The 13,249-nt window shown below is 33.5% G+C and overlaps 1 protein-coding gene across 8 annotated transcripts in view; it reads right to left on the bottom strand.

Moving 5' to 3' along the window:
- Positions 1-252: 252 nt before the first annotated feature.
- The window catches only part of ARHGAP12 (Rho GTPase activating protein 12), a 123,783-nt gene continuing 110,786 nt past the window's right edge, over positions 253-13,249 (bottom strand). For 7 of the 8 annotated variants that reach the window (XM_017535396.2, XM_017535398.2, XM_017535399.2 and 4 more), the window contains 8 exons: positions 12,281-12,379; positions 8,951-9,053; positions 7,399-7,515; positions 5,281-5,379; positions 3,854-3,931; positions 3,625-3,759; positions 3,290-3,392; positions 342-2,462 (listed from right to left, as the gene is read on the bottom strand). In XM_017535396.2, the coding sequence (XP_017390885.1) occupies positions 2,288-2,462; positions 3,290-3,392; positions 3,625-3,759; positions 3,854-3,931; positions 5,281-5,379; positions 7,399-7,515; positions 8,951-9,053; positions 12,281-12,379 (909 nt within the window). In that variant the 3' untranslated portion in view covers positions 342-2,287. Of the gene's footprint in view, positions 2,463-3,289; positions 3,393-3,624; positions 3,760-3,853; positions 3,932-5,280; positions 5,380-7,398; positions 7,516-8,950; positions 9,054-12,280; positions 12,380-13,249 lie in introns of all 8 variants that reach the window. The other variant, XM_017535401.2, reaches the window with a different exon arrangement.

The following is a 13,249-nucleotide window of genomic DNA, read 5'->3' as shown; positions in this document are numbered from 1 at the left end:
TTTCTTTTCTAAATCTCCAACTACCTTTTTCATTGACATTCTGAAGAAAGACTTACTAACAAATAAAATTCCACTGATAATTTATTTCAGCTTTTAATATATTTTCTACTGTAAAACCAAGCTGTGAAGACAGTAAAATATTACTGGTTTTGTTATCACAAAAACAAGTGAGAACTTTTAATTCACAAAGGATGAAAACACAAGACATTAATCTCACTGTACATACAATATTACAATAAACTGATTAACTGCAGACAAATAAAACATTTAAGACTTCACACACACACACACACACACACACACACACACACACGTACCTTGACACAAGAAACACGGGACAATTTTAATCTTTGATATATGTTCATGAACACCAAGAGCAAGAACATCACTGATTTGAGTCTAATTGTTTTCCTGGTATACAATCACTATATAAGCAAGATCTAAAGCATATTGTGTTATTAAGGACATCTTTAGGCAAATATAAACATTTTGATTTAGGGCTTTTTCTCCCCACCCAAAACAATCTGCTTTGCCTATCAAGTAGTTTGGTTTGTTATCAATTTAACACACAACAACAAATACAGGATTTCTACCACAAAATTCAGGTGAGAGGTTTATAGACAGATCATACAAAAACATACTTATTCCCAAGGAAGGCAATCTGTAAATTATAAATGCATTCCTAAGAAAAAAAATCCTGGTCACACACAAATCACTCGCTTTCAAACACTGAGAAATAAAAAGTGTACATGAGGACAGGGAAATGTTGGCATGGAAGAGAGGAGAAAAGGTATGAAATGAGGAACATGTATTTGCCACAGGGAATATTGGATTCAGTTGATTTTTAAAAATGAGGTATAAGAGTATGCCAGTGAATGAAAAAACAAAAAAATTAAAAAGCAAAATGCACATTTCCAATGGAAAAATCTCTAAACCTCTTGTAGTTTTATTAGACATTTCATTTACAGCAGTTAATCTAGAAAAATACATTTTAAAAATCTTCAACAGACCATGCTCCCTGTAACAAAACATTTCAAGCTCTGTTTTATTATACAAATCAATCTACATTAGTAGGTAAAAAGAAATTCTTGAATTTAGCAAAGTCATTTTCCACCCAACAACCATCTAATTTACAGATGGGTTTCCACTATTCATACTGGAATTAGAGTTCTGTAATAAAATTTTTCTTTGTTTTCTGTACATATTAAATAACCTAAAAGGTTCTTCTTGTAGTGCATGTGCTATTTAGCAAGTCTATTCAGTATTTTTCCAGTACCATTCTCATTACAGTGATTTGCCTGTAAATGTAATTAATATCTAAAAGTGCACAAAGTTAACTTTCCCAAATAATGGCCTATTTCTGAAGGAAACCTAATATTCACAGAAAAGATGACCAATATCATGATTAGAAATGTAGGGTTAGAATGTACTCTGAGACTATACAACACAATTATATACACAAGCTAAAGGACATTAAGTCTTTAGCCTATATTTACATAAAATAATGTCTGTTTCCACAGGGTCATACCAAGAACTCAGTATGGCACTAGGTATAATTAAGATTGTTAGCTACAATTCAGTATAGCAAGACAGCCCTAAAAATGCCCTTTAGTGACTTAAGCTAACTAAAACTCCAGTATATCACAGTGTTTTAAGTAATATTAGTGTGCTGCCCAAACAAGCAACTAAGATATCCAGTAAGGATGCTGTGTAACACAGCAAAAGACAGCAAGCCTTCATCAAGGGGTTATTTTGGGTTCATAATGAATTTTGGCACTTAGACTACCACTGCATGCAGAAACCCTGAAACAGAAATACACAGGTTTCAAAATGGATATACTTCATTTTGTTTAAAATGCTCAAGAGCATTTCCAAAATAACTGATAGTAAGTATTGTTCTATCAAGTGATGCATCTACAGATCTTGAGAAGAAAGTCTACATTATCCAATTTCAGGGAAAAAAATGTTTTCCTACCAAATTATCCAGTGTATATGACTGGTTAGAATTTTAAGTTTTGACTTTTACTGAAATTCAGAGTATGAAACGCAAACATTCAGGATAAAATGAATTCGTAATTACATGTAGCTCTATCAACTTGCAACAAAGCAGCAAATTTGAGGGCCTAACACACATCTTGACTCTCCCCTTCCCTTCTGATCCCTCAAAAAAAAAAAAGTGCAAAATCAAAGAGTCACTGCTTGGTCCAAAAAATAAAATACGTTTGTGTATAAACATTTGAAATCTGATGGAATCCAGCTTCTATTCCACAGGTTGTCTTCATAAGAATCAACGTCCGAAGATGGAACTTAGCTCCAGAAGAATTAATTCTACAATCTGATTTTGGTACACAGTATGAACTGCTATATTACCAGTCTCTTTTTCTGGCTTTAACAGAGTGGGACCAAAAACAATTGCTATACTCTGATAGGTCATTCGATTTTTCTCTCCATTTTCTATAACTCTGAGGGGAAAAAAAGAAGTTGTTAAAAAAGAAAATAAAAGACAGGGAAAATTCTTCAAATGGTATTAGATACCTAACAGTTTACATTTTAAAAAGAGAAGTAATGGTCATTTTCCTAAAGTGACACATAAACTATTTAACCAAGTAGAACTATTTAGAGTTCTGTCTAAATGCCAGGCAAAGCTTTCTTTTTGATAAACACAGCTGAGCGGTGTAATTAAGTATATTCCAACAAACTTTTAAATGTGTGATATTTTAGCTTAGTTTTGAAAATATAACATTTAAGTATAATTCAGGTAACAATGATTGCCCCATTAAGCTGATGGGAAAAAAATCTTATTAGGGTATGGAGGTTGAACTTCCATTTTACTCATTTTATGTTACTTCTTTTAAAAAAATCTCTCTAGCTAGGAATTTTTGTTTCAGTATTCCAGTGTACTTTCTATCTGATGAAATAACTCAGTTATTAAAGCAGCTATGTAGTAGCCCAGAACCATGATGACTTTATTATAGGATAACATAATACACCTCAATTAATATCCAATCTCATCTTCATATTAACTTTAGCAACAATTCCTGCGCACCTACTATGTACTAGCATTACATAAATACTTCACATATGACATCTTCTTTATTGTATTCTTCATAACAAATCATTGTACCCATGATGGACTGATACTAAAAGGAGTTGAGTACCTTTTTCAAGTTACAAAGACAGCAAGTACCATAGCTGGGATCCAAACCTGGGTCTGAGTGACCCTGGCCCCGCAGGCCTTCCCGCTTCCCATTGTGCTATACCACATCCCATGACTGGGCAGTCCTCCTACCTTCTGAGATGTCGGAAGAGAATCTGCATTGTATCTTGGTTTGGCTTTGGCAACTGTCTGATTAGGTCCTTAACAGCAGGGACTCGCTGTCTTGGTTCTTGCTCTGAAAAAAGATAATAAGCAGATATTTTACAGCAAATTCTTATGAAACAACGCAATGACAGTTTGGAAGCTGATATTTGGTAATACACAGTGACATCTGGTGGTCACATTTAAAATGTTCACAGTAAAACTTGAAAATACTTGCTTAAAGCTAAGATAAAAAAATAGGGTAGCTTAATCTGTGCAAGGAATTTTCAGTATCTAGAAAAAGCTGAATAGAATTACATACTTACTAATTGCATTAACAAAATCATTAAAATGATTAAATGTAAAAAGAGGTTCTGGTAATTCTCGAAAAAACATTTTGAGTGCTCCAGTAATGACATGAATATCTTCCCATTTACTGTCGTTCAAGTCCAATTTCTCATCTGAAAGACAGCAGGAATTGGACATTGTAAAAAATTACTTTAAGCCAGTTCAAAGAGTTATGAATCTGAATAACAACAGGGAATATAATCTTACCGTGATTGACTGCAAACCTTAGTTTCTGGATCACTGCAAGGTTGCCACTTACTCTGTATATCCCATCAACATCCAAACCTAAGAGACAATAATAATTATTATATGTGTGTTTAAACTACCTGTTTGCCTCTTCTGAACATGTCTGCATGTGTCAGAATTCTTATTCATTAGCATCAACCTAAAATCAAATGGACAAATATTCTGTTTCTTTAAATGACTTCTGGTAGATGCTTGGCAAGGAAGGGAGATGGAGATTCACTCTGAATTCTTTTTAATAAACAGCAGTAACTCTACTCTGCTCATCATGTAGAGTGTGAATCAGCTCAAGGAAGTTGTTTCATTAATCTTAAAACACTAACAATTTCAAATAAATTTCTGCAAACAAGTAGGGATAATTCAAAAAGTAAAGGAAGCCAGTAGGTAAAATCAGCCCATGCACATTTTGCACACCATTTTATAATATAAACGCACATATTATAAAAAGTTTATTGAAAGTGTCTGTCATATTAAGTGCTTGTAATAAGTAAACAATGTAAGCTAACAACTAAACTAATGGTTCTATAAAAACAAAAGTAATTTGCTATAATTTATTATTTTATTTTATATGTGGAACAGAATCATCTGAAATTCACACAATTAAGCCCCAAAATTTCAGGTATTCATTAAATGATAATGGTGTACAAGCTTACTAAAGCACATTATCAAATATACTACTCATTTAGCTTCAAATAAAGACAATAATGTGGTATCTCTATTGCCATGCTGACAAGAAGAGTCAATGAGACAAGAAGATCTTGCAACTGGCAGAAATTACAAATTACATTACGTGTTTTAATTGTACAAAATGTTTTTCATGATATACAGATATAAGTTAATGCTATTACAATCAATATACTGATAATTTATATGAAACTAGTATAAATATTATAGCCATGTTTAAATTAACAACAGAAATTAGTTTGTCATATTTTACAGAAAATGATGTAAAAAATATTTATCTCATGAGACAACTGTGGTTGATTTAACAGTTTATAATGTCATCTGATTTTTAGAACAGAAGAAACTTAGTAAGCAAACACAATCTTCTCAGATCTTATATAGTGTCAAATTATTTCTTAAAAATAAACTCAATTTCACAATCAGTATCTTCCTCATTTTAAGCAAATGCTTAAATGAAATAGCTTCAAAGAACACCATGTACTTAACTGTGAGTACCAAACATTCAATAGATGCCTGGAGAGGTCTTAATTTGAAACAGTGGTAAACATGTAAGTGTTTTGCAAACAAAATGATTTTCTTAACATCTTAGGACTATAAGGAAATTTTGGTTGCATCACTCAAAATTATAAAAATTCTAGAAATTTTGATGGCAAAACAAGAAGTTGGTTGGCTTAATAAAAAAAAAAAAATCAAAATCCTTCTCTTACCATGTTCTTCAACATGTTCAATACACAACTTCACAAACTTTGGTACTGTGCCATTCTCTCTCTGACACAGATTAGCAAGATTGGATCCAAATACCTGATCTGAAAAAGATTTATTTTTAAAAAGTCAATCATCTTGCTGAAATTCAGTTCATGAAATGGCTAACCATTCAGAGTGCAACAGAAACGTCCAGTGTAACCAGATATTGTTTAAGAGGGCCCTATGCCTTATGGAATATGCATTTTGCCTACTTCTTCAATTTCACATCAAACAATTCGTTTTTAAACTTCATAAAGACCCTCACTCACTCTTGCCTGAGAACCTAGTACTTTCTATTGCTTCTGCAGAAAGCAATTTTCCACCCAAGGTGGCTCCTTCTTCACTCCAGGTCTCAGCCAAAAGTCACATCCTTAAATAACCCCTCTGACCATCCTTACCTAAGAGAAACCAATTCTAGTCACATCCTAGTTTACTACTATGTTAGATTCATAGCGTTTGTCACTATTTCACATTATCTTGTCTACCTCCCACTTGAGCATAAGTTTCATGAGGGGAAGGACCATGTAACCATGTAGTTCCCAAACACCAACAGGTATTGATAACACCTAGGCTCATGCCTAGCACTTAGTAAATACTCGATTACTTTTAAAACTATTAAAATAAGCATCTAACCACTCATCACATACCAACATTTGATTTCACAAAATGTATTTCTCCACCAAGGAAAGCATTGTCAAAGTAACTGCTGAGCTAAAGCCGGCCCTACAAAATGTATTTCAAAGACTCTTCTATGAATCTTTCAACCTGACAGTTTTGAAATTCCATATTAGCAGTAAACATTCAGGAAAACAAAAAGTTTGAAGTGATGAGTAAGGCCATAAAGTGGCAACAGTTTGTATTTCTCAGGCAAAAGGCATGGTGAACAAATTAGCAGCAGTTTTCATTCATTTATTTGCCAGGTCTTTTTTGTTTTTTCAAGACTCTAAACTCATCATGCTAATTCATATGCTTTATTTGAGAATACCTGTGATCTATAACTCTTGAAGTTACTAATTTGAATTACTTAATTAGCTAGACTCTTCCTAGAAGTCTTAAATACCTTTTTTTAGACAAAGTCTTGCTCTGTCACCCAGGCTGGAGTACAGTGGTGCAATGATGGCTGCACTGCAGCCTCTAATTCCTGTGTTCAAGTGATCCTCCCACACAGCCTTCCAAGTAGCTAGGACTATAGGTATGTGTCACCACACCCAGCTAATTTTTTGTAGAGAGTGGGACTCCCTACGTTACCCAGTCTGGTCTTGAGTTCCTGGACTCAAGCGATCCTCCTGCTTCCCAAAGTCAGGGGATTATAGATGTGAGCCACTGCACCTGGCCTTAAATATATTCTTAAAAAACTTGTTTGCATATTTTAATGCAAAGCGGGTGCTTCACAAACAGACGGTCTTTATAAGAAACTTCATAATTTAAATCAGAGACAGACATATACATTATAGACTATTATTTTACCTTTATTTTTATGAATAAATGCCATTGTTTTAAGTCATATATTAGAAAAATTCACCTCTGCAATTAAACATGCTTGTAAGAACTAAAAGCATACACAAATAATGTAATTTTTAAAGAATACTTTTCTATAAAAAAAGATTCTGTTAGTCCATTATGGTGCTTATAAATAAGTATATAAATCAGAAAAAAAAAACCACCTAATGCTAATTTTTAAATGATCTTAAATGACAACCAAAGGTAAAAATTTATTCATTTTTCTTCTTTCTGCTGTTAGTGACAGTTTATTCAAAATTTCCTATTTCTTGTGATCTTTACATCTCAAAACTAAACTTTCCACTGTCACAATTTCTAAAACCTGCCACCAATCACATCCACATAGTTCCCCTAAAACAGGCTTTCTAAAAGTTTAGTTTGTTATGTCTGTCCAATGCTTTAATTAAAATAAACTTTAAAAAACATCTATTTTAATTACTTAAATGTCTTTTAATCATTGCATCTGAATACTTGAATAAATAACATCTTACTGTTTGAAAAAGATTTGTTTTTAATTTGAAACATCTTATTTCTGATGTAGGCCAACATTCATTATTATCAACAATACTTCTCCTACCAACCTTTAATATAACCTTTTTCACGAACAGCTTGCAAAGTAGGGCGTCGTGTGAGAAACTTCTTTAAGTTTTTCTTGGTTTTTTTCTGTTCTGAAGAATCTATCGTAGATACTTTTAAGGCTTAACACAAAAAGACAGGTAATAAGCATTTGTAAAAATAAAGTTTTTTTGACAAAAGTTTTTCCAGCTAGCATGCAAAAACAAATTAACCTCATATGTCAAGATCACATAGTACAGTTCAGTTACTTCAGCTTAATGTGGTTTAAGGATAAGATGTGAAGAATTACATTAACACAGACCCCATTTCAAAGCTATACACCAAACAAACATTTCGTTTTTATCACTAAAAACATGACAACTGTACCTTCTATGGTATATCTGCCAAGACATCCCTAATTTACTCTAACATATTATTTCATAAATGATTAACTACTTATCTTTACTGATTCTACATCAGTTTAAGAACGTAAAATGACCATTAAAAAGTAAAAATACATAAAACACATAACAAAAAAATCCCTATCTTTACTGAACAAGAAAACTGGAGATACACATAAGATATACAGAGATATAAATATAGACATATAACCATCATAACTATTATACTTGTACTTTAAGCTAACTTTAAGTGTAATTATTTGTACTCTGAGCTAAGAATGGAACCGCCTGGGAAATGTCTTTTATTGCCTTTAGTCCTAATTTCTTTTTCGGTTATAGTGACAAAAATTCAAAAGGTATATTTCTTGAAAATAATTCTATTTAGGGAAAGCTGAGAGCACAAAGAATCTATAATATAGAATAAAAAATAATCACATTTTTATGTTAAATTGCTACATGTTGACAATGTCAGTAATAGGCCGAAACTTCATTAGAAATACAGAGAAACAGAACTGATTTTCTAATCATTCAGTTAATATGAAGGCCAGAAAGTTCTCAGTTAAACATGTGGATTTGTTAAAATAGACTAAACAAAGTACCAAGTCACAGCTAATGGCCTAATTAAGCAATGTAATTCATAAGAGGCCAACATTAGAAAATGCTTTTCTTAAAGCTGCTGGCTTTCGCTATGCTCCTTTCTGTAGTAAGATCTGAAGATAGGAATGCTTGCATCTGTTTACATGCACAGATATATCCTAGTCCAGAGACAGATGGATGCCTGGTGTCCAGAAGGAAATCACAGTAAATATCCCATGACTTTTGACTTCTTAAAGTATAAGATTCCATATAGAATCTTAAATAGTAAGCATGTATTTTTAAATCAATAAAGTTCACTTTTCTAGAGGTCTCAACAAAAATGCACTATATTCCTTCTCTGAAAGTAGCACAGTATCTTAAAATTAATATGATGCCATAGGATGCATACTATGAGGCTGAAAAAGGACAACAACGAGTTAACAAGAAAGAGCACTGACACACTGAGACTGCAACTGGTTAGTTGCATAACTTTTTTGTAACATTGGACATTCCATTCAGCTTTTATGTATATATTTAAAACCTTTGAAAAGCTAAGAGAATAAGCTCAAATCCTTAGCAAAATAGGGAAAGGACAACTTACAACGAAGTTTTTTAGGATCCTTCTGTTCCTTTTCTTTATCATGCTTTTCTATTCCTGGAGAATCCGGTATCTCCTCCTCAATTCCTTCATCAGTTTCTACTGCCTATTGATTAGATATTTCCCAAACACATATTATACTTCTAGAATAACTACCGTTTGAATAGCATAATTCTCACAATGATTAGTAAATGACTCTTCCAAACAATTTTAGGAAACGAATTAGTATACAGTATGTACAACTTACATATTTGATAAATACCTTTTTCTCTTTAGATGGATTAATTTTGATTTAAAAAAAAAATTATTGTTGAAAATTCACAGGATAGTAAGTTTACACTGATAATGAAGCTATCTTGCCTTATTTTAATCAACTGCATATTAGTGACACTAATACTTAAAAGGTGAGGCTATAATCTATGCTGAAAAACACAATAGAGCTACATTCTGTGACTACAGTATAAGACTTCTACACATGGACCTGACAAGAGTATTACACTGTTAACAACAGGACAAGACTCATACTCCAGATACATGGATGTCAACTGAAAGAAATCCTAGAGTGGCCAGGCCTGGTGGCTCACACTTGTAATTCCAGCACTTTGGGATGCCAAGGTGGTCGGATCACCTGAGGTCAGGAATTTGAGACCAGCCTGGCCAACATATTGAAACCCCACCTCTACTAAAAATACAAAAATTAGCTGAGTGTGGTGGCATGTGCCTGTAATCCCAGCTACTTGGGAGGCTGAGGCAGGAGAATCACTTGAACTTGGGAGGTGGAGGTTGCAGTGAGCTGAGATCATGCCATTGCACTCCAGCCTGGGCGACAGCAAGGCTCTGTCTCCAAAAAAAAAAAAAGCAATTCTAGAGCTCATCTATAACCTAACTGAGGTCACTTGTACAGAATAAAGAACTGACTTCTCAAAGCTAAAAAAAACTTTGTTCTGCCTTCACATGGAGATCTTTACTCCACCTGGAATTAATTTTTGTAGATGGTGTAAGGAAGAGTTCCAGTTTTTTCTTGGGTTCCCAGCTGCACCAGCACCATTTACTTCCTCTACAGTGCTCTATCTGGCATAAAGTGTCCACAATATGTAAGTCTGTTTCTAGGTTCTTTATTCTGTTTCACAGGTATGTATGCCTATTCCTTTACGGATACCATATTTAATAATTAATATGGCTTTTTAAAGACTTGACATATGATAAAGCAAGTCCTTTTTCTTTCTTCTTCAAGACTGTCTTAGGTATTCTTAGTGCTCTGCATTTCTACATAAATTTTAGAATAAGCTTGTCAAATTCTACCAGAGAGACTACCAGGATTTTAAATGAAATTCAAGTATCTCAAATCTATAAATCATTTGGAAGAAAATTATATCTTTGCATTTTTGAATCTTTTAATGCATGAACAGGATATACTTCTCATTTAATTAGGTTTTCTTCAGCGTTTCTCAATAAAGATTTGTAATTTTCCCGCAAAGGTCTTGCACTTCTTGCCACACTTAGTCCTTGATATCTTCTGACACTTTGGAAACAGTATGTATTTTAAAAATTTTTAATCAAAACTATAGGCCAGGTGCAGTGGCTCATGCCTATAATCCCAGCATTTTGGGAGGCCAAGGTGGGCAGATCACTCGAGGTCATGAGTTCGAGACCAGCCTGGCCAACATGGTGAAACCCTGTCTCTACTAAAAATACAAAAAATTACCCAGGTGTGGTGGTGGGCGCCTGTTATCCCAGGTGCTTGGGAGGCTGAGGCAGGCTTGAACCCAGGAGGTGGAGGTTGCAGTGAGCTGAGATCACGCCACTGCACTCCAGCCTGGGTGACAGAGTGAGACTGTCTCAAAACAAATAAAAATAATTTAAAAAATAAACACACACACACACACACATATAAAATCATCTCTCTTCACTTGGCTTATTCCCTGAGCCTATAGGCCTCAATTAAATAAACAAAACAAAAACCCACTTTCCGTAACTAATACACTAGGTTCACCCTTACTTAATTGGTGTTTTTATAGAATGTTGTACACCCCTGCCGTAACACTCATCACATTTCATTATATTAACTGTTATGTCTTTGACTATAACCTCAGCCTAGGAAAGTGCAGCATCTGTGTGCTGCTATGTCCCCAGTGCATAAGGCATTCATATATTTGTTAAATGAATGCAAGCATACTTGCTTTCAAGAGACAGGGAATATATTACTGTGACTAGAGCGGAAAGTCCATACTGGGTAAAATAGAAGGTACAATTTGAAAAGATAGACTGGGCCTATACTGTTGAATTTTAATGAATCACAGCTTTCTGTGCAGTAGGGATTAGAAAATTGGCATTAGAAAGTTTCACATGGCAACGGCATTAACAATGAATCAGTGATAGGTGAGATTAAATAAGAAAAAAACTGTTTAGGAGGTTACTCTTATCTTGGTATGAAGATATAAGGTCTGCCCTCATGGTTTCAGGAATAAATGGAAAAGAAAGGACAAGATTCAGAAATATCATGCGATATTACAAACTCCAAAGGAAGAATTTATATATAGCTTCATAACTAATTTGCTAAAGAGGTAAAGTTCTCTTTTACTTCCCCTAAGTATTATCTTTCATTTCTGTCATTAATATAATATCATCCTCAATGAAGAGCCATGTCCTCATATGGTGAAAAGTGAAAGGAGAATACAGAGTATAAAAAAGTGTGAGCCAGGCATGGTGGCACACACCTGTAGTCCCAGTTACTTGGGAGGCTGAAAGGGAGGATTGCTTGAGACCAGGAGTTCAAGGCTGCAGTGAGCTATGATTACTAATATACCTGCAGAATATAAACTTGGGAATCTCTTTGGTTGTTTTACATAAAGAAGAAGACATACACCAGCAACACAAGGATACTGAACAGCTTGGAGGAGAGGGGCAGAAACACTAGGGAATCTCACTAGAAAAGAAAAAATGGGAATGAAGAGACTACAGCTTCATTCATTTCACAAGTTCACCTTTGACCTCCTCTTTCACCAAATAGTATTATTTCCAACTCACTCAGTTACTGAATAAATACTATGTACTAACCACCATTTACCCTTTCTTTCTCAACTATTTCTTTTCAGCCAATGCCTGATGTGAACATTATTTCAAATCCACTGGTAGCAAATATCACATAAGTCAGAATGTTAAATCATTCACCAGCCCCTGGGTGCTGCTAAATTGACCATTGTTTTTTCCATCTCTTTCAAAGCATATGTAAAGTGTCTTTTCACATATAGATTGCAATGTGGATATAAAATAAGCAATTAAAAAAACAAAAACAGCTCTGAAGTAAAAATTTTACCCAAGTTAAAGACATACCTGATTATTGATTGTACTACTAAGAACTTTAAACCAATCATTAATAACAGTGTCATTGTCAGACTGAATTAGCAGTTCTGTTCCTTGACGAGTTTTCAGCTTTAGAGAAAAGCAGGGAGGAAAAAAAGAATATGGTTGGTTTGTGCTTTCGGCAAAATACATGAATACTTTAATTCAAAGTTAAAGTCACCAAGAGTAACTGCTATATATTATGTAATAATGATGTAATAATGATGTAATGATTATAATATGATGTTATATATTATGTAATAATGATGTAAGGTTAAAGTACTACACAGCTATGGAATACCTTTTTAGTTTAAAATAATATCAGTTGAATAAAACATAAAGTTGTTTCTCATAATAAATTCTCATAAAAATCTAATAATTTAGGATCCCAAATACCCTCATACAAATGCCATAAAACCTGCTGAAACTAGTATGGTTTATCACTTAAAAATCAGTTCAAGTATCAAAGCAGTACATTCTAAATTAGAATAAAGAAATAAAATCTATGACATTTTTACATGACCTGAGAAATTTTTTTCGGTCTCTCTGGCTAAAAAATACAGAGGAAAGAATATCTAAAGACTTTCAATAGTTCCTAATTAGTAAGTAAATATAATGGCTTAGTTCAAAGGACATAGATAAATGTCACACCCCTTTTGGGCAGAAATATTACAAATTAAGTGTCAGATCATAAACTGAAGAATACTATGTATTATTCTATATGAAGGCAATAACTAATTTATGCACAATCTCTGTTCTGCAGTTTCTTGCACTTAATTGAGGAATAATATTGACACATTGTGGAAACCGCTCCTCCCATTTTCCGATTAAAAACTGATTTTTTTTTCCCTAGAGGAAGATATGGCAATGTTTCCCAAGCAACATTCTGAAAGACATACTCTTCAAACACAGTTTCACAAATACTGTTTTTTTTTTTTTTTTTTTTTTTTTTTTTTTTTT

The sequence above is a fragment of the Cebus imitator genome, unplaced genomic scaffold (assembly GCF_001604975.1).
Source record: "Cebus imitator isolate Cc_AM_T3 unplaced genomic scaffold, Cebus_imitator-1.0 Scaffold92, whole genome shotgun sequence".
Classification (NCBI taxonomy): domain Eukaryota; kingdom Metazoa; phylum Chordata; class Mammalia; order Primates; family Cebidae; genus Cebus; species Cebus imitator.
Note: the sequence above shows the minus strand (reverse complement) of the source record. Positions and strands in the feature narration are given on the sequence as shown.